General features: G+C 39.1%; 1 protein-coding gene across 2 annotated transcripts in view; it reads left to right on the top strand.

Annotated features, from left to right (window-relative positions):
• LOC308694903 (uncharacterized protein) overlaps window positions 1–24,713 on the top strand; it is a 182,547-nt gene that overhangs the window by 123,150 nt on the left and 34,684 nt on the right. For both annotated transcript variants that reach the window (XM_081372713.1, XM_081372714.1), the window contains 15 exons: window positions 2,283–2,453; window positions 2,575–2,748; window positions 3,088–3,261; window positions 7,408–7,578; window positions 7,713–7,886; window positions 8,287–8,460; window positions 14,513–14,686; window positions 14,834–15,001; window positions 15,927–16,097; window positions 16,381–16,554; window positions 20,645–20,815; window positions 23,200–23,373; window positions 23,600–23,770; window positions 24,134–24,307; window positions 24,454–24,618. In XM_081372713.1, coding sequence (XP_081228839.1) covers window positions 2,283–2,453; window positions 2,575–2,748; window positions 3,088–3,261; window positions 7,408–7,578; window positions 7,713–7,886; window positions 8,287–8,460; window positions 14,513–14,686; window positions 14,834–15,001; window positions 15,927–16,097; window positions 16,381–16,554; window positions 20,645–20,815; window positions 23,200–23,373; window positions 23,600–23,770; window positions 24,134–24,307; window positions 24,454–24,618 — 2,580 coding nt within the window. The remainder of the gene's footprint in view (window positions 1–2,282; window positions 2,454–2,574; window positions 2,749–3,087; window positions 3,262–7,407; window positions 7,579–7,712; window positions 7,887–8,286; window positions 8,461–14,512; window positions 14,687–14,833; window positions 15,002–15,926; window positions 16,098–16,380; window positions 16,555–20,644; window positions 20,816–23,199; window positions 23,374–23,599; window positions 23,771–24,133; window positions 24,308–24,453; window positions 24,619–24,713) is intronic.

Genomic DNA, 24,713 nt, shown 5'->3' with positions numbered 1-24,713 from the left:
TAGAGGCCATAAACCCTGTGAAGGCCTGCTGTGATTCAACCGGGGGTGAAGTACTCTGCGTAGTGACCCTCTTAAAGGAGGGAAGTACTACCTAGGCTTATCCGGCAGCTATCGATGAAACAAGGCACTCTGTAGAAATACCCTCTTCACAGAGGGGAGTACTATCTACGCTTCTTTGGAGACAACATAATGGAGGCCTCTATAGGGCTTTGCCACACAATGCTGACTTCAGAGCCCTTGGAAGCTTCTAACACAACGTTATTAGAAGGTTTTACACCCGCTCAACCTGAGGCACTTACTGTACGGGAGGCCTAGAGAAGGCCAACAACTTACAAAAGCACATACAACTCTGAAAAGGAGGTTCATGAACCAGACTGCTTACATAAACCATTGGTGACATTGCTAGCTTAGCCCGGGACACACTCAACGGCCTGCCACCTTCTTCAGGGGAGGGGCTGGCGTCTGCATTTAGAGCAGCCTGATTCTCAGGAGGCTCTTCTCTTCAGAGCTAACATCCAAGGATATCTAGAGCATATCCTCGGGCTTGTGTATAAAGGCTCTAGGAAGCGTTGTGGCAAAAATTCATTATTAAACAATCATCTGCGTAAGAGACATTTCTGAAGTCAAACTGTCTTTGAAAATAATATTTATTCTTGCAAGAAGGCCCAGTTGAGACACAGAAGTCACAAGTACAGTCTGTGAAGCAAGTGCGACGCCGGGAGGAAGGGCAGAGGAGCCTTTATACTGCTTTCAAGGTCTTCTGCTTACAGGCCCTTATCTAAACAAGGGAAAGTTTCTCTGCTAGTGATCTAATCCTGCTGAGTTTATTCTTACAAACTCACAAGTTCTAAATTGGACGACCTCTGACTAGAGCCCTGCACGGGCCAAAAACTCCAGCCCTAGCCCGGCCCTGGCCCGTGGTGTTCAAGCCCTACCCGACCCCAGCCCGACAACGCCTGCAATTTTTTCAGCCCGAACCCGACCCGACCCGAGACCAACATCAATCACTTTTAAGCTCTCTCTGACGCGCACGCTCTTTGACGCGCTCTCTCTCTCTCTCTGACGCGCGCTGTCTCTGCTACACACGCAAACACACGTCGCGCGCTCTCTGATGCGCGCTGTCTCTGCTACACACGCAAACACACACACGTCGCGCGCTCTCTGATGCGCACTGTCTCTGCTACACACGCAAACACACACACACGTCGCGCGCTCTCTGATGCGCACTGTCTCTGCTACACACGCAAACACACACACGTCACACGCTACTAAGAGGTAAACTTTTATTATAGGCCTGAAACATCATGCCCAAAAATATTGGACAAACCGTCCATTACACAGAAGCATAAACATGAAGGGAGAATATAGTGCTACGGGATCAAACCGCAAAAATAAGTAAATAAACGGCCTACCTTTCTTTGCTTTTCAGTAACTGTTGTGTCACCTGTTTAATGCACGTGAGTGACGCGCGCGCGTTCGTGTATGCGTGTTGCGTTTGTGTTACTTTCTTAGGTGATGTATAATATTTATAATATAATCAATATAACAATATTTCATACACACTTCGTGACGTGTGCTCTGCTGCACGTTAATTATATACACAATGAGGAGAGAAGCTAAAATAAGCCCGAGCCCGATCTGTAAAAAAAAAAAAACGGCCCGAGCCCGGCCCGAATGGGCTTAGCCCGTCGGGCCCTGACGGGCTTGCAGGGCTCTACCTCTGACCCCTATCCCTTTTCAATCTGCCTCCTGACGTTTCACCTGTTACCCAGTGTTAAGAGAAACACACACATTAGTCAACAGTTGCCAGACCACGTACTGTCCAGCAAGGGTCATTTCAATGTCTTACTGAAAGTAAATGAAAATCAGTACTGCAAATCAATGAAAATCTAAATTTTCCATAACAAAAGCAATATACTCTTCAAAACGACTCTCTAGAACAAAAGGGGTAACGTTAGCTTGACCTGAGACTCAAAATATTAACTCTCAGCGCCTGACAGTGCATCCTCTCCCAGCAGCTCACCCTCGTCAGCCGCCGAGATGTTCTCTAGACGCCCTTTTATACTTCCTGGTCGCACTAGTAGTGACGTCATGGCTGTCACCCGCCAATACGATTACTGTGATAACACAGTACTTCAGTCATCAGTCACACTGAGGCGTTCCTCAAAGCGTCTCAGGACACAGTGCGAGTTCCCTTTCGAAAGGGAACTAAAGGCTCTTAGAAAAACTTGTGAAAATTCATAATATGGCACGTAATGTCAATGTACTTCCTCTATCTCCAGGTTTTTGAGTCCTCTCGCAGATGAAGCCTGTCAGTATGTGAGAAAAATTGTGGGTAAAAACCCGTTACTCCAGAGAGAACTGAATCTGAGTAAACATGAACTAGGAGACACACAAGTGAATCAGATCGCTGCTCTTCTGCAGGATAAACACTGTAAACTCAACACACTGACGTGAGTATTTTACTTGTTCTAATACTTTACATGTAAAATATGTATTAAAATAACATTGTCATTTTTCATAAAGACAGTTTTAAGATTAACTGAAGAGTGTTTCCTTTTTCTCTCTCTTCAGGCTGAATAATAACAGTATTACAGCAGAAGGTTGTGCTGCTCTGACTTCAGCGTTTAATTCAAACCCTTCAAACCTGATAGAGCTGGATCTGAGTGAGAATAAACTAGGAAACTCAGGAATTGAGAAGATCTGTCCTCTGTTAGAAAATACACAATGCAGATTGATGAAACTGAAGTGTGTATTTTTATTTATCCATATTTCAAAATGATAATATATATTATAGTCTTGAAAATTATGAAGATTATTAGGGATAAAATATTAGTAGCAGTATTATTAAATATTGTACTAAGCACTGTAAGTATGAATTAATATGTAAATCTGTATTAATGAGAAATTCAGTTTAATAAGTTTATTTTGTTATTACTGGTTCAATTTCATGAATTTAAAATGAAAATTTGAAATTTAGTTTGCTTGTTTTTTTAGTGTAGAACATGCACAATTTTTGTTCTGTTCTAATAAATTGTAGAATAACTGAATAATCGTGTGAATGTTACATTTTCCTTTCTGTTCTAGACTCTCAGACTGCAGTATCACAGAAGAAGGTTATAAAGCTCTGGCTTCAGCTCTGAGATCAAACCCTTCACACCTGATAGAGCTGGATCTCAGAGGAAATGATCCTGGACAATCAGGAGTGAAGGAGCTCGATGATTTACTACAGGATCAAAACTGTCAACTCAAGACACTGAGGTGAGACGTGATGAATTTTTTTTTTTTAATAATGTACAGATTAGGGCTGCACCCTAGTAGTCAACGAGAAGAGGCTTAGTTGCCCAAAATTGTATTAGTTGGTAAGTCGCAGAAGAAAAAATACTCCACAGGAAGTGGTAAGTCACACAGTCCACGACAGATGGATCATTATTGGCTGGTCCTTGTGGTAATTACAGTTGGTCAGGAAATCAAAATGCTCGCCTATCATTCACCGACCGCAAATATGTCTCATCACATTTTTATCACATTAACTATTAGCAGCTTTATATTACAGCTCGCTCAAATGCTAACATAGAAAAATGTGTGATATTATTTGGTGCATATTCATATGTTTGAGCAGAGTGTGGAAGTTGAATAGTAGTGTGTGCTGCATGACAGTTAACATGGAGGTGCCGGTGCAATCACTTGCATTTAACTTAAGATAGGCTACTCTGTCACTTTTGGCCATACAGTTAAGATTAATACATCATTCAAAACTGTATAGGGGCTTATTTTTTTTGTGCATGCTCAATATAAAAACATAACGTTGTGCTTTTATAAAATAATGAAAACAAACAGGATGCGCTGTCTGCTGACTGCTGAAAAAATAGAATGAAACTCAGTGTATACTTGCATCACAGACATGAGAAATATATTTATAGAAAGCTTGAAATGTCTATTTTGAAATGAACCAATTAAACTGGAAAAAAATATTCTCAGATTATGTAATCCATTCGCATATAGGTTTGTCCACTACTGCGGAGGTGACGAGTCAGGTGAAAACACAGTAAACACTAGTTTATCAATGAATGATTAGGCTGTCTCCTTGCTGTTTTTCACGACACATTCATAATCATTACTTTTGTCAGTGCGTTTTGGCAAGTTTTATGTTTTTGTGTGGCTATATATTATTGTCATGGATCTCTGAGGGAAGACTCAAATGCAGAATGAGTGTTCAGGGATTTATTGACAAAACAGCAGACTAGACAAGATAGTGAGGAAGCGGAGGGGATAACAGTCCAAACACTAGGCAGGGAACGGGGCACGATGACAGGTAAGCAGGAAGAGCAACCACTGTGACTAGCTCAAGATGACGGTAGGCTGGAGAGCAGTTCTGGCAGGGCAGAATAAGACCAGAGGATACCAGCGATGGCCAGGCAGGAACCCCAAGTACAACAGCCAATGCACTCCAGTATCTCAGGCTCTACACCAGGCTTGCTGTTATGCAAGGAGAGTAAACTGCTATGGAAGCTCTGCTTGCAGGACAGGACAGGATCTAAAGACACAGGGAAAAGACAAGACAGACAGGGCCGATGGCAGAACAAAAGCACTGCAAAATTAATTAACTTGTACAAATAACACTAGATTTAGCAACAAGAAAAGTACTAGGAAAGTACACAGAGGCACAATGTTTAATGAATCTGCAAAACATGAGGGAAAGAGCACACATTATAAAGGAAGCAGAGAACATGAGGAACAGGTGACAATATTCAGACAAGGAACAGGTGAACACACTCACACAAGCGAGGAGCTGAGAACACGAGGAAAGGGTGAGCACACTCAGACAAACTAGGACTAAACAAGAGGGTGTGGTAATTGGAAACAAGGAGGCAGGAACACAGGAGCACATGGCCAACACAAACAAAGACAGAGCACAACACAACTCAAACAAAGACACATTAAACAAAGACAAGACTGACAGAACTGCCAGAGGAGACCCCTGACAATTATAGGCTGTAATTATTAAGGCTCATAATTCAATTCAATTCAATTCAATTCAAGCTTTATTTGTCATTGCATAAATACAGTGTATTGACACAACGAAATTACAAGTGCTACTCTAGATCAGTGCTTTTAAAAGATAAATAATTAATAAAATAAATAAAATAAAATGCGCTAATTAATATTAAACAAACAAACATCCCCCATCCCTTTCATACATTGCACTCTCACTTTTTCTCTCACTCTCACTTTTTTTTTCACACACACCCTCCCACACTAGGGCTGAACGATATATCGTTATCGTATCTATATCGAGATATGAACTTTCAAGATATTACTATCGAAAAAAGCAACGATATAGACGATATAGATTTCCCCTCTCCGCGCTCGCCCTGCATACAACTCTGGCAGTCACAACAAACATCAGTTTTACGAGTGCCCTTGAATGCACCGCTAAAGCCAGCGCGCGCACACTACCAGGGACGTGGGAACTATATTTTGAGAGGGGGGGGGCGGCGTTTCCATGGTGACGCGTCATTGCTGGTCACGTGACACACCGCAGCAGCAGCAGCGCTGAATGAATGATGATCTGCTTTTATGTCATTTTTCCTTTTTTATTCAGAATATTCACAAATGTGTTAGCTATGGCATGAAATATCTGATATTCCGATTGTCAAATACATGCAAGTGGAAGTATATTGTTGTTTAAACACCTTTTTAACGATCGCGTTAGTTGAGCTGTATGCGCGATGGGCGCCGCCGTGTTAGTTTGTGCCGCAGACGCAGTTCAGAGAATCGGATCTGTTGGATTTACAACCTTTACAACACGTGAATTCATCCACTTCTCCCGAAATACTTAAAAGTAAGTGGCTGGTGAACTGGGAATAGAATAGAGTAAACATTGAAGTTACTTACACAATGTGTATCTGATATGAATAAAAAGTGTCGAATTATAATGGAAAGGATTATTATTACCTCTTCCATACACATCAGTGTGTATTTTACAAACTCTAAATGTATTGTTTTTTTAGTACTTAAGTATTCATATCGTATTGTATCGATATCGAGATATCTGGCATGAAAATCGAGATATGAAATTTTGTACATATCGTTCAGCCCTATCCCACACACGTGTAAAATAGCAGCAATTTTCAGCATAGCAGCAAGTTTCAGCAAAATAAAAATACAAATAGATTATTTGCCAATGAGATCATCCCTAGAGGTAATATAATGTTTCACAGGGTTAATTGTATGTTCAGTGAACGTATTGCCCAGGGGAAAAAACTATTTGTTAATCTAGCAGTGCGAGCTTTCATTGACCTATAGCGTCTGCCAGAGGGAAGCAGGTTGAACAGGAGGTGAGCGGGGTGTGTAATGTCTTTAACAATGGATCTATAATTTGACTTTCACAAGGCTTAAGTTAGCCCTAGACTAAATTGCATGTTTGAGCTGTTTTATAATTATGTGTCATATGGTTTATGTAAGGGTTAATGCCCGACGAGGTGTCCATTGTCAGGTATTAATGGATGACGGCGAGGCGTGGACCGTCCGACGTGCAGCAGAGGACGGTTGCCTCCGCCGAAGTCCATTAATACCTGACAATGGACACCTCGAAGAGCATTAACCCGCTTATACCGTGGTCACTTGCCAAATAACACATTTTTAAAACATTAGTTTATATTTTAATTAGTTTTACAATCGAAAATAACTTGGTTTCGGAGATATTTATAGTCCGCTCAGCTCGTAGAACCCTTCAGTTTTGTTTTGATACAATAAATTGTAAACGGATACTTTGACCGTATGTTGCTATGGTTACTCACAGCTGATATAGCCAGCGCATTTATTTCTTAATTTCGAACGGTAAACAGTCAGTTTCACCAGAACTCCTTAACTAGGTGTCCTCTATCACTTTTGCAGCCTGCTGCCAGTCAGAATCGAGTATTCACCCAGACCATGGTATAATAATTATTAGTCAACTATTTGCTTAAATTAAAGACTATACCCCCCAGTTTCACAGACAAGGCTTAAGTTAGCCCTAGACTAAATTGCATGTTTGAGCTGTTTTAACTGAAAGCAACTTGCGCTGACATATCTTAAAATATGTTAGTGCCATTATTTTTCTCAAGCTGCACACCAGTATTTTTTTCTTTCTAGGAGAACTTTTTAAAAGCTACTTAAATGCCCTAATTGAACTAAGCCTAATCTTGGCTTAGTCTAAGCCCTGTCTGTGAAACCAGGCCTACTAGTTGACTAGAAAAATCTTTAGTCAAGGGCATCCCTAATGCAGATGAATTATTAATATAAATATTACTTGACTAAATGATCTGTTGCATCAAAGTAAATTCAAGACAATCAGATGCTATTTTCATGAGATCAAGTTTAGTTTTGAACTGAATTGAATCCTGCTTCATATTCCTTTTTCAGGTTATTGAGTCCTACTGCAGATAAAGCCTGCGAGTATGTGAGAGGAATTGTGGGTGAAAACCTGTTACTCCTGAGAGAACTGAATCTGAGTGAACGTGAACTAGGAGACACAGGAGTGAATCAGATCGCTGCTCTACTGCAGGATAAACACTGTAAACTCAACACACTGATGTGAGTATTTTACATTTTACTGTCATTGCTGTTCTTTAAAGGGTTTGCAGAATAAGAACCATTATTCTTTTTATTATTGTTGTTGCAGAAATAAACTAAAGAATGTTTCCTGTCTTTGTTTTGTTTCTCTTCAGGCTGAATAATAACAGTATTACAGCAGAAGGTTGTGCTGCTCTGACTTCAGCGTTTAATTCAAACCCTTCAAACCTGATAGAGCTGGATCTGAGTGAGAATAAACTCGGAAACTCTGGAATGAAGAATATCTGTGTTCTGTTGGAAAATACACAATGCAGTCTGGAAAAGCTGAAGTGTGTATTTATATCATTGCACATTTCTATATACATTTATAATGTTTGATTACTAGATAAAATGATGAAAATGAAGGCTATAATTTGACTCTTTTCTCCTCAGTTTTACTGTGACAGCCTAATATCCTGCCTAACATCTCCTTTTGTGTGTAACTGAAGAAAATCATTTTGAAACAATATGTGGTTGAATAAATCAATTATTTTGGACAGTTGATTCAAATAATACATTTATTATCAAGGTTTTGGTTAATGTATATATACAGTATTGGTCATTTTGGAGAAAAGCAAACAAGATTAGCATACATTTTTGTTAGTTTGTCAGAATTATTTGTAAAGATAAGTACTTGTATGATAAGCTATCTCTCAACAAAGAATACATAATATTGTTTTGTTTTTTCAGACTTTCAGACTGCAAAATCACAGAAGAAGGTTATAAAGCTCTGGCTTCAGCTCTGAGATCAAACCCTTCACACCTGATAGAGCTGGATCTCAGAGGAAATGATCCTGGACAATCAGGAGTGAAGGAGCTCAATGATTTACTACAGGATGTGCGCTATAAATTGAAAAACATCAGGTGAAGAGCCATACACAGTTTTCATGTTTTCTTAAAGTGTTTGAACTGGAAGTTGTTGTGTGAACTTTAGTATGATTTAAGTCACCTTTATTTATATAGTGCTTTTTACAGATTGTTTCAAATTAGCTTTACAGACATAACAGGAAAATAATGCAACAAAGTTTGTTTCCTGAAAAAAGTATTGTCACAGTCCAGCTTAAAGGGATACTTCAGGATTTAGCATTAAGCTTTGTATCAATAGAAAACCTGTAGTATTATCGAATTACCATGCTTTCCCCCCTCATATCCCCCTGAGACGAGAGATTTATGTATTTTTTGTCTGGAAAAAATCCTCCGATGATGCAAAAATCGTCATTTTGCATCATCGGAGGATTTATTGGCCAGAGGCTAGAGACTACAGTCAGTAGAAGGAGCTGTTCCGCATGTTTTCAACCCGCCCATAGAGGGTGGGATCTCACTCACAGAATATACAAGCAGTGTCAGCCGTCTTTATTTGGAAGCTAAGCTATCGAGTTCTTATTCTGTGGAGAAAGCTGAGTAGGGGTTACCATCCTCTTTTTCCCGGACATGTCCAGCCGCCGAGATCGTCCAAAATGTCCGGGATTCAGTTTTTGCTTTATACAGTCGCCATTCATTGTTTACATGCACACCTTTTGTTTCAATCTAACTGAATTCATTCCGATTGGTGAATCTGAATGTAGTGTTTACATGAACGCTAAACAAGTGATCGGTTGATGTGCATTTTACCATTGCTAAGAAAATTCCCGCTCCTCCGTGAGAGATACGAGACCGATGCATCTCACAGACGCTCATCAGTAATCACGCCACCGGCTTTTGCGTTCTACAGTCGCCATTCATCATGTTTACTGTGGCGAGCAGGACGAGGCTGAGGGGTGTGGGAGAATGACGCGAGGCCGGTGGCGTGATCGGTTGATGTGCATTTTACCATTGCTAAGAAAATACCCGCTCCTCCGTGAGAGATACGAGACCAGTGCGTCTCACAGGCGCTCATCAGTAATCACGCCACCGGCCTCGCGTTGTTCTCCCGCGGCCCTAGTCTCGTCCTGCTCACCACAGTAAACACAATGAATGGCGACTGTAGAATGCAAAAGCCGAATCCCGGACATTTTGTGCGATCTCAAAAACCCGGGCAGACTCATCATTGAGACTCACTTGTAGCTTAGCTTTATTGTTTACAACTGCTCTCTAACCGGTAGGCGTGGCTTGGGAGTGGCCTCGTAGGGCAGCGAAGCAAGTGCATTCTGGGAGTTGTTATCTTTCATCCACATGAGCCAAAAATAAATTTTCTGGCTTTTCTCAGTCTAGAAGGCTCCAAATTCAAAACTAATTTCACATTTCTACTACATAAATGACCCAATTTAAATACACATTCATCTTTCCAGAGGTGAAGTATCTCTTTAAGTAAGCTCAATGATCATTTTAAGTTATTAATTTAATTTATATATATATATTGTTTATAAATAGCCACTCTGGAGATAACCGTGATGTCAATGCAGGCAGATCAATAATATTTTTGAATAATAAATTAAATGTCCCCAACTCAGCAAGCTAAAAACCAATGGCGACAAAGGTGAAGAAAGGCGAAAAAGGCGACAGTGGCAAGGAGCCAAAACTCCATCAGGTGACAGAATGGAGAAAAAAACAGTTCTCCTCTGGCCAACGAACGAACAGTTTATGATTACGATTCAGGCAGCATTACAGGTCAGAAGTCAGATTGGAACATTCAAAATATTATCCAGTTCCATCTGGTTGAAGATCGGCGTAATCTTGCGTGTATGAAGACGAGTTTGTTGAAGATCAGTGCCGATGGCTGTCGTCTCGATCAGGCCTTCACAGGAGAGAGTCTAGTTGACAACCTCTGCTGACACTTCAGGGATGCGTTGTGGTCATGTCTAGGCGCAGGTCCACCATCTGATCTGGATACAGCCCGGGTCCGGCTGATTACAGTTAACATTAGTGTAGATGTCATTCTGAGTACATCAGGTGTTATAGGAAGTGTTCCGGTTCCGACTGACCTAATCTATGCAGCCTAATGGTCATTTAACTGATTTTAATAATAGGAATGTATAGTGTTCTTTGTGTATGCCAGTTTGAAGACGTGTTTTTAATCTAGATTTAAACTGACAGAGTGTGTCTGCTTCCCGGAAAATGTTAGGAAGACTGTTCCAAAGTTTAGGTGCTAAATATGAGAAGGATCTACCGCCAGCAGTCGATTTTGATATTCTAGGTATTATTAACTGACCAGAATTTTGAGATAGCAATAGATGTGAAGGACTATAATGCGTTAAGAGCTCGCTCAAGCACTGGGAAGCTAAACCATTTAGTGCTTTATAAGTAATTAGCAATATTTTTTAATTTATACAATGTTTAATAGGGAGCCAATGCAGTGTTGACAGAACCGATCAGCTATGCATTCCGTTAATCTTGTGAATTGGTTTCGTCGGGGCGCAAAGAGATATAGAGCTGAGTATCATCAGCATAACAGTGAAAACTAATCCCATGCTTCCTAATGATATCTCCCAAGGGTAGCATGTACAGAGTGAACAACAACAGTCCTAGTACTGAGCATTGTGGTACGCCATACTGAACTTGTGAACGATAAGACATCTCTTCATTTACTACTACAAACTGATAATGGTCAGATAAGTATGATTTAAACCACGCTAATGCAATTCCACTAATGCTAACATAATTTTACTGTAGTAGACGGTTGCATAGTTATAATTTTCTCTCTAATATTATCAATTTTGTAAGTAAAGAAGTTCATAAAGTCATTACTGCTATTCTCTTTGGAAACTTCAGAAGTAGAAGCTTTATTTCTTGTTAATTTTGCCACTGTATCAAATAAATACCTAGGGTTGTGTTTTTATTCTAAGGGAGGCGAAAAATAAGCACATCTGGCAGTTTTTAAGGCCTTTCTGTACGCAATCGTGCTCTCTCTCCATGAAATTCGAAACACTCTAGTTTTGTTTTCTTCCAGCTTCGCTCCATTTTTCTGGCTGCTCTCTTAAGGGCCTGAGTGTGCTCGTTGTACCACGGTGTTGGACTATTTTCTTTAATCTTCTTTAAAGGAACACGCCGACTTTTTGGGACTTTAGCTTATTGACAGTATAAGCTATTATTCACTATACTAGGCTAGCGGTGGGTGCGTCAGACAGAGTTACGGCGTGCACGGAGATGAGAAAGGGTATGTATGGACTTATCTAACTCTGGGGAATACAGTGAATAAGATAAAGTCCCAAAATTGGCGTGTTCCTTTAAGCGCAAAGGAGCAACTGTGTCTAAAGTGGAAAAGAGAGAGTCAATAGTTTCTGTTGCAACATCGAGTTCTTCTAAGCTATCTGGGATGCTGAGGAGATGAAACTGATTAGGAAGATTATTTATAAAGCAATCTTTAGTGTTAGAAGTGATAGTTCTACCATATTTGTAACACAGAGTAAGCTTTGCAGCCATGGCTAAATGTAGTATACACAAGATTAGATAATGATCTGAGTTGCATCGCTCTGCTGCAGAATTTCAACAGGATCAACATTGATTCCATGTGACAATATTAGATCTAAAGTATGATTATGACAATGAGTGTATGGTACACCCAATGCCGATGGTTTAGTATGGCACACCCAAACCTCTCACTATAGAGTGTTGCAGGGATGACATATTTTTGTAGGCCAACCCAGAAGTCAGCATCACCTTGGTTAACCAATAGGGTTTTTTTTTTTTTTGGCTTTTGGATTAAACAAGGTCTGTGACTAACAAAAGCTTATGATTTTTCATCATAATAATCTTCACAAATTAAGAATTTTGATGCGTAAATACAATCTGCAGAAGTCAAATGATAAATGTAGGCTATAAACTAACTATACCATGGCAACACTACACGCATGACTTCAATGACACCCTCACTAAGCTTCCTACAAGTCTAACAACTATAATAGTTTGCAAGAGTGCAATTAACGAGGCTGTGAAAATGGACTAGTGAGTAGATGTGTTTACCTGTTCGGCTGATGATGTTTAATTTCCCCAACAATCTCTAAAGTTCCATTTAGCCACTTGTTAGCAACTGCTTTTTACAAGACAAGTAAAAGCTTTAAAAAAAATCACAAGAAGGTATTACTGATGTTATTTATATTGTAGAATAAAACTGAAAATATCTTGAAATAATATCTGTGGTAAACACAACCTTAAGCATTTAACCAAAAACCCATTTAAAACCCATCGACTTCAGGACAATGGAACTGGAAGTGCTAAAATGCTAACTCGTTTCTAGGTTCTACAATATATGTATATAGTACAACAACAGAAACTGAAACCTCTAAAACATGCCTCTTCGGGCAGAATCCATTATAAAATGCTTGCAGTCTGTATTTCACACAGCACAATGTGAAACGTCTTGGGCTGCTCTGAAGCCAAATACACAGTTACAGTGAATTGCTGAAATCTGAACGCGAGTCACTATTGGCTGTTTTTTCTCTGCTTTAGTTCTGTTTTGGACTGACTGTTTGAATGCTTTTACTTAATTGATTCTTGGACTAAAATAAATATTTTTTTATTCTTTCTGGATAAAGAATTTTTTAACAAATAGACCACAGCGAGTTTGTGTTCGGAGGTTTAAATCAGATATTATGTTTTTAAACACGGGGGCAACCCAAGGATGTGTCCTGTCACCTCTTTTATTTTCTGTTTACACAAGTGGTATAAGAGTGCAGCATGAGAATTATAAATTATACAAATATGCAGATGATATGGCACTTGTTGCACTTTTATGGAAAGACTGTGTACATTTTGAGTATGAGGAGTAGGTTTTGAAACTAGAAAAATGGTGTGAAGCAAGTTCCTTATTGATAAATGTAAGTAAAACAAAAGTGTTGATTTTAAATTATTCAGAGCCTGTAACAGAAATAATGTTATGTGATCAAACAGTTGAAATTGTGAAGACTAAATTAAGCGAGTCATCGTGAAGAGGCAAAAAACAACGCAAGAAGTGCTCAAAATACGAAGTTCAGGCATTGCTCAGAGTAGCATAAGCCCGATAAGTGAGGGTTTAAAGGAAAAGGAATTTATTTTTTTAGGTTAAGTGCTCGCGGAAGAGATGGGTTTTCAGTTGTCTTTTGAATGTTGCCAGGGATTCTGCATTCCGGATGAGGGAGGGGAGAGTATCACCAGCAGGGAACTGTGAATGAGAATGTTCTGGAAAGTGATTTTGTGGCTCTCTGTGATGGAACCACAAGACTTCGCTCGTTGACTGATTGTGGGCTTCTGGTAGGGATGTAGACTGGTAGAAGTGAGTGAAAGTAGGAGGGAGCTGAGCCTGTGATAGATCTGTAAGCAAGCGTCAATGCCTTGAACTTGATGCGAGCAGCGAGTGGTAGCCAGTGCAGAGAGATGAACAGAGGAGTGACGTGTGTCCTTTTTGGCTCGTTGAAGACAAGACGAGCTGCAGCGTTCTGAATCATCTGTAGAGGTTTAGTTGCACATGATGGAAGTCCAGCCAGAAGAGCATTGCAGTAGTCAAGCCTAGAAATGACCAGGGCCTAGACGAGAAGTTGTGTTGCATGCTCAGTTAGGAAAGGCCTGATCTTCCTGATGTTGTGCAGTGCAAACCTGCATGATCGGGCTATCTTTGAAATGTGATCAGTTCAGAGAAAAGCCTTGACTATAGCAAGAGACACAACACACCCCTTGAATCATGTTTTTGAATTATTGCCATCATGTCGTCGCTACAGAACACCAAAAGCGACCAAAGCAATATATAAACAAACTTTTGTACCAAATGCAAAAGTCTTCTTGCAAAAGGAAGGAAATGTGAATATTTCAATCTTAATGTATATTGTGTATTGTTAATTGTTTTGTGATTGTATGGTGAGACCAAAGACCAATTTTCAGCTAAGGCTGAACAAAGTACTACTAACTAACTAAAAATCTCCAGGAGTTTACTGGTTTAAAATGATCTGATCGCAAACAAAGCAGCAGAAACAAAACAATGTCTTATGTCCAGAAATTTGTCCAATAAATTATCTTCTACTTCCTGTAGGTTTTTGAAAAGTGCTGCTGCACAGGAAGCGTGTGAGTATCTCACTAAAGTTTTGGGTAAAAGTCCATTATTGCTGACAGAACTGGATCTGAGTGAAGATATATTAGGAGATCTGGATGGAGAGAAGCTCTCTGCTCTTTTGATGGACTCTCATAGCAAAGTGGAGAAAATCAAGTGAGTCAATGTGATTTATACATTATAACTTCTCTGTTAATTGATTGTAAATGACTGTCAGTCATGTGTCAGCAGATATGAAGAGCTGTTGGTATGGTGTGTGGTGAATATGTGCTGAATAATAAATAATGCTGTTTCTGTGTTTAGGCTGAATAAGTGTGAGCAGACAGAGAAAAGCTGTTCAGTTCTAGCTACTGTTCTCTCCAAAACCATCCTGAAAGAGCTGAACCTGAACAACAGCCGTCTGCTGGACTCTGGAGTCAAAGAGATCTGTGAGGGACTGAAAAAGCCTGTGTGTAAACTAGAGATACTCAAGTGAGTATATTTCACCATCAGCTACACTCAACACCTCAGAAATCACATGAATATGAGACACTGGATTGGATATTCTGTTTCCCCTGTCTTTTCTCTTTTGTCCAATATATATATATATATATATATTTTTTTTTGCAAAAGCCTGCATTCAACTTTGAGATTTAATTTAATTTACTATTATAAATATAAATATTTGTATTTACAAAATACAAAAAAGGCTCAAGCATTTCCTTTCAGTGCACTTATGTTACAGTCACTCATAAGGACAGATTTTTTTACTATTTAGGGATGTCAAACAACGTATAATGTTTTAACTTTATCAAGAATCATCGCCACCTTTCTCCCCTCTAGCGACAGCCCTGCTCTGAGATTAAATATTTTCGTATGTTTACAAGCCACTGCTTCCTCAAATCAGTTTGGACTAAATTAAAACATGTTCCATTGAGCTGGGACAATTGTGTACTCCATAAATAACTCTCCTATCTCTGAAAAATCCAGATTTTTATATGGCATTTAAAGAACTAGGTGACCACAGCACATGAACAATATCACATCACTGGAAATTACTGAGACACATTATTTGAAAACAAAAATATGTTACAGCTCACTGTAAGTGGTCAATTCATTGAATTATGGAAAATATATTCTATACATGTAACAGTTTATAAGGCAGATTTGAGTATCCAGATCACCGTGTGTGGATCTGTATCTTAACTCTGAATTGACTGCATGGTGGCTGTGTGTAAGTGATTCTGTTGATGCTATAAGTATAAGGCATAGAATCATTGCACGATTTTAGCCTCTGATTTCTTTGTTTAGGGGTGGAAGACCTTACATTTTGGTCAACTTCTCATGGTAGTCTTTTTCCTACAATTAATGGTATTATGTATCTTCATCATTGATGATGTTCAATTATTATTATCAGGCTCAGCAAGTGTGATCTAACAGAAGAAAGCTGTTCAGCTCTGGCTTCAGTTCTCAGTTCAGACTCCAGCATTCTGAAGGATCTTGACCTGAGTAATAATAATCTGCAGAATTCAGCAGTGAAGCTGCTCTCTGATGGACTGAGAAATAAATGTAAACTGGAGAAACTCAGGTGAGATGATGTGCAACACTGGGCCTTTAGTTTGTTTACATATTTAGTCATCAGTTTCTGACTGAAACTAAGTTTAGTTTGCATATTATTTGTACAAATAACAAAATACAGAGTAACATGCTTATTTGAAAAAAATAACTCTGATAGTTTGCTTTGAATTTAAAAAAGTAATACATTAATTTATTAATTTCATGAAAAAGTAATCTGACTTACAAGTAAACTTTCATTTCTGGAATTTCTATAATAATGAATTAATCACGTTACATTTTCATTCCTGTTCTAGACTTTCAAACTGCAGTATCACAGAAGAAGGTTATAAAGCTCTGGCTTCAGCTCTGAGATCAAACCCTTCACACCTGATAGAGCTGGATCTCACAGGAAATGATCCTGGACAATCAGGAGTGAAGAAGCTCGATAAATTACAACAGGATCAGAACTGTCAACTCAAGACACTGAGGTGAGATGTGATGAAATAATACAAAATAAATGACATACAGGTGAATTAAGAGAAGTTAATGCCTCTTTTCCACCGTCTAGCCCACATGTGTCAAACTCAAGGCCCGCGGGCCTATTCCGGCCCGCCACATTATTTTATATGGCCCGCGAGAGCATATGGGTGTCTTAAAATTAGGGATGCAACGAAATTAGGCTGCCGAAAATTTTCCTCCGAAAATAACATTGCCGGTTTTTGGCCGAAAGATACTAAAAAGCCGCCGCGCCCCTCCGTGTTCGGCGATGGTTTGACTCTGGCTCAGCGTGTTTTATGACTTTGCGTGCGAGTCCTCTTCCGAAGATGCATAACTTCGAAGCGTGTTCCACTGTGTGTGCGCGCTGTGCTCTCCGCTCCGTGTTCACAGTGCGTTCTGCTCAATGTTCCGCAAGCAACTTCTGTGTGTGTGTGTGTGTGTGTGTGTGTGTGTGTGTGTGTGTGTTTGTGTTGCGAGCTCTGCTCTCACTCACCGGAAAAGCAAAGTCCGCTAAAAAAAAACGTGCCGACATGAAATTTCTCTGGACTTTTTGCAATAGCACTACTGTGCTGTAACATGGTGTCTATAGCCGTGCTGGGCAACACAGGTAAAATTACACGAATCACGATCCTCTCGTTTACTGGTCCTCTCCCTGCTCTGCTCATGCTCTGATAAAAATAGCTTTGCAGGACTATACTTAATTTTGACAATTGGTCAAAAAATAAATCTGTTAAATCTGATTCTGCTGCATAGAAATGATTGAAGAATAATATATTGATATTTTATATTATTTTAATATAGGTACTGAACCTACATCATTAGCCTTTTCACCATTTGTATCACTCCGCTTGTCTGTGTTTGCGCCACTTGCATCATTAAGCCAGTAGGTGGCGACAAGTGACTGTCTTTATGAGTGAACAATTGAACTTTAAACTGATTAGTGCCAAAAACATTGATTAACTCAGGAAAGAAACAAGTTGCTGAAACCAATCTTTAATGCTAATATAAATTGCTCATTTGCCTCTGGACACAAAAAGATTGCACTGTTTTTTGATTGAAATGTAACATCTATGCAAAATAATCCTTGAAAGATTTCTCATTTAAGGCCATTCCTGTTTGGAATATGTGATTGTGTATTGTCAACAATAAGCAGAAACATTCTGCATTTCCATTTTGTAGTGTGGATCATTCATTACAATATTTATCCTCATTCTCATGTTTAAGAATCTGTTATCTTGACAAATAATTTATGCTACTGCCCACTGACATGCTTTTAAAGCTGTTATCCAAATTTTTTGGCCTTTAAACACCTTAAAATGCACATATGTAGGTCCGAGAAATCCAAATTTTATCGGGGGAGCATGTCCCTGAACCCCCCTACCTCACATTTGAATATGCATGACTGTGTGGTAATGTGTGCTGGTGTGGCTACAGTGCCAAGGCTGAATTTTTGAGCCAGTTTGCCCCTTCATGTATACAATATACATTATTCTCTGTATCAAATCATTATTACCCAGCCCCTGATGTTTCGGGGTCATCCCCTGATGTTTTTAAAACCTAGAAACACCCCTGCAAATGCATATACAATATTTGTAACTTAAATAAGTAATAATCAAATAAAGAGACAGTATATTAACATTTTAAAAGTCTTACAGTTACAACCAGCCCTTTGAGGGCAGCCATAATGCTGAAGTGGCCCTCAGTGAAAATGAGTTTGACACCCCTGGTCTAGCCAAACCGTTCTCCTTGCTTAACCGTTCAATTCATGCCGATCTGGCCCAGCTAGTACGAATGTGGTTTCATATTCCATTGTGGGGCTGATAGCAGAGCTCGTTGGAATGTAATACAACTGCAGCAGTCATTTCCATGGTAATGCAAGAGTTTACAGATGGCATTAGATGTAAGTAGGGATCACTTTATGCAGGGTCGGCGCCAGGACATACGGAACGAGGGGGCCTCGTTGTGTCACTGGGGGGGCATACCTCTCCCACCCTCAATAATAATAATACATAATTATAATAATAATATATATGTATATTAAATAGGCCTATATCGTCGCTGTCGGGCGGAATCCTCGTATCTCTCAGGAAATTAAAAAAACTGCATATTTTTTGAGTTATTAAACATTGTATCGTTAAAGTTGGTATTAAACCTTAGATTGCTATCCTATACTGTTGTATACCAACATTAACAAAACATTTCCCCAAAATCATGTTTAATCGGAGATACGATATGACTTGGGAGCAGCTGGGAGATACGAGGTTAATTTACGCTGTCATTGTTGATAAGAATGGTAGCCTACGGACACAGACGTCGCTGCTGCCAGTAGTGTTCATCAAAGTCTGCGGTCGCGTTGAGCCTTTTGACAAGAGATAAGGCTTTAAGAGCCATTCAAATCTAATGATTGTGGTTACATACATCTTCCTAAACTCCATTTAAACGTTTAAGAGATATGAGTGATGCATGCAATACCAAAATACTAGGCTATCTAAAATAGGCGGAAATTAATCTGCACGCAAACAAAGTCGGCACTCGCGTTGAGCCTTTTGACAAGAGAAAAGGCTTCAATAGTTAACCAAAGCTAACGACTGTCCCTAAACGATAAGTGAAGCAGAACAAAAAACGATGAGCTGACTAACGTTAGGCTAATAGGTGGAAATTAGACCAGTAGACCTACTTCTCCCATAAATAAAAACCTTGCTACTTGGGGTATTTTACATGCACAGTGCCAATTTCGAACCAGTAAAATAATAATAAAAACAATAATTTAATGCTGGTATCCAAAACATTTAATTCAATTCAAGTATTATATTAGATAGCCTACATTTTAAAACTTTAATGCACACGTATAATAAGCCTAGTAATAAGTAGACATTTAAAATACATCAATAACTGATATCATAGTTTAACACAGATAAAATCAGAGTTAAGGCTTGCTTTACGTGTTGCTCGACAAGGACTTCTTAATCGTTGTGACTTTCAATCCTGAGGAGACAAAATGCCGCGAGGCTCCCGCCCGCCGCGGAGTGAAGAAGATGTGGAGTTACGAGGATTCTCAGACAGTTGAAGTGTCCAATGGAGTTAAGAGATTTGCTCTCAAGCTATTTTCAACACTTTAGATTGGTTAATAATTTGTAAAAAATAACAGTACCACGTGGGGACTGACCAATAGCATCGATTTGTGAAAAAAATATGAAATTGACCAAATTTGGACATACAAGGTTTCCACCCGACAGGCGACAGCGACGATATGTAGTTAATTATATGTCAGGAATAAGAGGGCACAGTGGAACCGTCACCGTGCCTGTTGCTGAGTCTCAACGGATGAAATCGCACTCCGAGGCAGGGTGGTGTGCTGACCAGAGGTGAGGGGGCACAGTAACCTAGGTGGCCGGGCCAGGCCCCCTGGGGCCCCCTCGTGGCGCCGACCCTGACTTTATGGAGGATGGAGGATTTTAATTTGATTATTTACTTCACTCAAATAGCACGCCTTGACAGCCACAGAGAAACTGGTAGCCATGCGACAGACAAGTGTTCAATTCACCCTTCGCCAGGAGTTTGATTGACAGGCTATCTGACCAATCATAATCCGCCATCCACTGAATCCGCCATTTTGTCCGACAAAGCAGTCAGGAGGGTTAAGCAGGCGTGAGAGTGGCATGCCATGATGTGTGGCGAGAGAGTTGCTATATTATATGTCGGATATAGCAACAGTAACTAAAGGGGGCGGGTCTTTGCGAACCGTCAATTCTGAGTGTCGACGTCACTAGCAACATTCAACCTGCATGGTTCAGCACAGTTAGCCAATCATGCTGAGTACTCCGGCCTGAGAACAGTTTGTAATTGTGCTGTGCCACACCAGGATCAAGTGGAAATATTACTGGAATGGTTTCTTATTGTTCTTAGAACAGTTTGGCCCAAAAGTGGAAAAGTGGCTGTAAATTCAGTAATGCAGTAAACTGCATAATCTTTTGTTGTTGTCAAAGTTAACAAGGATTAACATTAGACTATTAATAAAAAAAAAAATACTACGGTTTGTTAAAAATGTAATTAATTCCTGCGTCATCTTTCCTTCTGCAGGTTTTTGAGTCCTACTGCAGAAGAAGCCTGTCAGTATGTGAGAGGAATAGTGGGTAAAAACCCGTTACTCCAGAGAGAACTGAATCTGAGTAAACGTGAACTAGGAGACACACGAGTGAATCAGATCGCTGCTCTACTGAAGGATAAACACTGTAAACTCAACACACTGATGTAAGTATTTGACATTGTTTTATACTTTACAAAGCATCTTTGAAACAATATACTATTTGATATTACATTTTCAAAATATTGACATTGTAGATTAATCTAATATTAACTGAGCCATCATATAGATCAGTGGCCGCTTGCATAAAGTGCTTAGACTAGCCTTACAAATTAGTCAAGACTGATCATCTCTTTAAGCCAGTTACATAAAAAGGCAGATTGGTCTAATTCTGAAAATGAAGAGCTATTAAGTAGCTTAGCAGCTATTTTCAGCTATTTTCATGCAACTGGCCACAGGGCCACAACAAAAGCACTCTCATCTGGCCCTATTTTAACAATCTAAGCACATGGTCTAAAGCGCACGGCGCAAGTGCACTTAAGACATGTCCAAATTCACTGCACGCAAGCAGACCATCTACGGGACAAGCCAGATTCCATCATATCTTTATGTACACGATATTAATCTTTTACATTGTAATACTTTTATTTTGAATATTTGACATGTGTGTAATAAGCAGAGTGTACCCGCCTATTGGCGCACATTACTAATGTGCTCTTTAAATAACAAAAAAAATACTGGGGCATTGACTTCAGACCAGGGTTCAGCAGTCTATTTCAGTTGCCTCAAAATAGCAATGTGCCAACAATGCGACAGAACACACTTTGTTTTCAGATGCACAGATGTGTGCAAATGCATTTGCTATTTAAACAAGTGGTGCAGGACGTGAAAATGATAACTGCGTCGGGCAGAAACTAGTAAAAAAACACTTGCTTAACGCCTGGCGCTGCATTGCACCGGGTGTATGATATGGCCCATAGAGTGCACAGAAACGTGATGTATTCTAGTAGGTTAGACCAAAGCGAGTGCGCATTTAGAGTGCCATTAGGCTATGTTTTATATATATTTATCTATATTTGGTCTATTAAAATGCATTTAGATTTCCCCAAAATTCAATATATGGGGGCAAAAATGCCGCTGTATGTCTGAATGAATCACCAGTTTGAATGAATCGGTTGAATTGCAATGACTCACTCATTAACAGTGAATTTCTGCCACCTACTAGCTGTTTTAATTCACAATTTAAAGTATCTATTCATTTTTATTAACAATTTCAAATATCATTATTCAGCGTTTTATGTTTAAAACATCAAAATAGTATTTATGCATTTGTAACTGCAGGTTAAATGTATTCATGTCCCACGGAGTTGCATTAAACAGTCTGTGTAAATGCATCTAAATGTCACTTCAGATGCAGCTTCTGTGTTTCCTCTGCATTGCAAAGATGAATTTTGTTGATACTGATTTAATTTTCTTGGTAACAGCCATTTTGTCTTATTCTATTTGACTTCATTGATTAAATGTAAGAATTTAATGCAAAATATGATGCTCACATTTAATTAGGTTAGAAAAAATGTGGTAACACTTTATAATAACTGCACACTATTAATCATTAGTTAAGCATTAGTAAACAGTTAATGTAATTAGTAATCAGTCTATGAAAACCAGATTTCCAGCCTGTGAGCCCTTCCTATATACACGCTAGCCACACCCATTCTGGCGGGCTGTGACGTGTGAAGGGCGTGACGTCACGCAGGGCTCACCGATAGGCTGCTGCAGTTGGCGCAGGTCAGCCAATGAGCACGCTTATACAGCCTGCTATGGTCTGCTGGCTGCCGCATTGTGTTGACAATAAATACAAAATTAAGAATAATTTTTGGCTTCAGATCTCGAGAAAAGACAACTTTACCTGTAGCGTAAGCATCTTACGCAATACTCGTTCCCTCTTCTAGAGAGAACCGAGGTTACGTTAGGTAACCGAGTATGTTTTACAATACACACTGTTTGTCAAAATGCCTGACTTGGCAAGTATCCAGGTAAACCTAGTCAGTTATGTCTTAAGTGAGCGTAAACAGTTGTACAATCAGATGTAAATCAATATATTGAATCCGTGCATTAGGTGATAACTTTTAATATACCTGCTGCTCTCTGTGTAACCAAACAAAATTAGCTGACTGAAAAACTTTTGTAGCAATATTTAATTCATGCAGACTATTTTAATTTTATGATTTGATTATATTTTTGTAGTATTTCTTTACCTTATTTTTTTACATGTAGTATTTCCTACCTGAAAAAAAAATGTCTCTGTTCTGTTGTGTTTGTCTCATTGCTGATGATTTGCTTAGATTTTACACTGATTGTTTACTTAATTGCATATAAACTTTTTACTTCCATATTGCTAGTTTTGCAGTGTTATTTAAATGCATGTTCTTTAAGAAAGTAGGTAAACTCTCTTTGACTATGAAAACCCTTCCGTTACAGTAGACGTGTTTCTTGGCAGAAAAAAACACTGAGGAGACCCTCCTGTCTTTTCTTTTTTCTCTCTCTTCAGGCTGAATAATAACAGTATTACAGCAGAAGGTTGTGCTGCTCTGACTTCAGCGTTTAATTCAAACCCTTCAAACCTGATAGAGCTGGATCTGAGTGAGAATAAACTCGGAAACTCTGGAATAATGAACATCTGTGTTCTGTTGGAAAATACACAATGCAGATTAGAGAAACTGAAGTGTGTATTCATTTATCTTAATTTCTGCATGATAACATAGACTTTAAATGTCCATTTGATTAGATTAACTGAAAAAATCTGTTTCAGTTAATCATTTTAATTTCAGTCTGAAAACTTTACATATTTTATGAAACATTTAGAAATACAAATGAAGCAGGTGTTGTCAGTAAGGCATTGGTTGCAGTACTTAACATGTATATGTTTTTGTATGAATGTATATGTATAGTCTTTCAGGCTGCAGTATCACTGAAGAAGGATATAAATGTTTGACCTCATCTCTGAAATCAAACTCACACCTGATAGAGCTGGATCTCACAGGAAATGATCCTGGACGATCAGGAGTGAAGGAGCTCAACGATTTACTGCGGCTTGACAGCTGTAAATTAAAGAACATCAGGTGAGAAAAGCCTTTGATTTTTCAAAATAAGCCACAGACAGAGTCAGAGGTGTGCAGGTCAGTAGATGTGACAAATGGCCAATGCAGAATTAGAATGGCATAAAAAGGAATTTACTGAACTGCAATTCAGCAAAACTGGAAATATTTACCAAAACTATGACTTTAACACATTCTACACGTTGCCATATTTTATTGCTTTACTGGATCCATAAGGAGAATGGGAGCTGCAAAACGCATGACATTCTAACAACATTATTTAAACCATTTTTTTTATTTTATTTTTTTTATATCTAAATTAGTTTTTCTTTTATCATTTTTTCTTTTCTTTTCAGTTATCTAATCTAAATGTTCTACTTCCTGTAGGTTTTTGAAAAGTGCTGCTGCACAGGAAGCGTGTGACTATCTCACTAAAGTTCTGGGTAAAAGTCCATTATTACAGACAGAACTGGATCTGAGTGGAGATAAATTAGGAGATCTGGATGGAGGGAAGCTCTCTGCTCTTTTGATGGACTCTCATAGCAAAGTGGAGAAAATCAAGTGAGTCAACAATTTATAGATTATAACTTCTCTGTTAATTGATTATAAAAGACTGTCAGGCACTTGTGTGAGCAGATATGAAGAGCTGTTGATCTGATGTGTGTTGAATATGTACTGAATAATAAATTATGTGTTTCTGTGTTTAGGCTGAATAATTGTGAGCAGAGAGAGAAAAGCTGTTCAGTTCTAGCTACTGTTCTCTCCTCTAAAACCATCCTGAAAGAGCTGAACCTGAACAACAGCCGTTTGCTGGACTCTGGAGTCAAAGAGATCTGTAAGGGACTGAAGAAATCAACACTGAAGATTCTTAAGTGAGTTCAGTTCACCATCAGATACACTCAACACCACAGCAATCACAGGGATATTATACTGTATATTTACTGAATCAGCTTGCCTCCTGAAGTGC

Source organism: Scardinius erythrophthalmus (genome assembly GCF_964197995.2).
Source record: "Scardinius erythrophthalmus genome assembly, chromosome: 8".
In the NCBI taxonomy this organism is placed as follows: domain Eukaryota; kingdom Metazoa; phylum Chordata; class Actinopteri; order Cypriniformes; family Leuciscidae; genus Scardinius; species Scardinius erythrophthalmus.
This window is presented reverse-complemented; position numbering and strand designations above follow the sequence as displayed.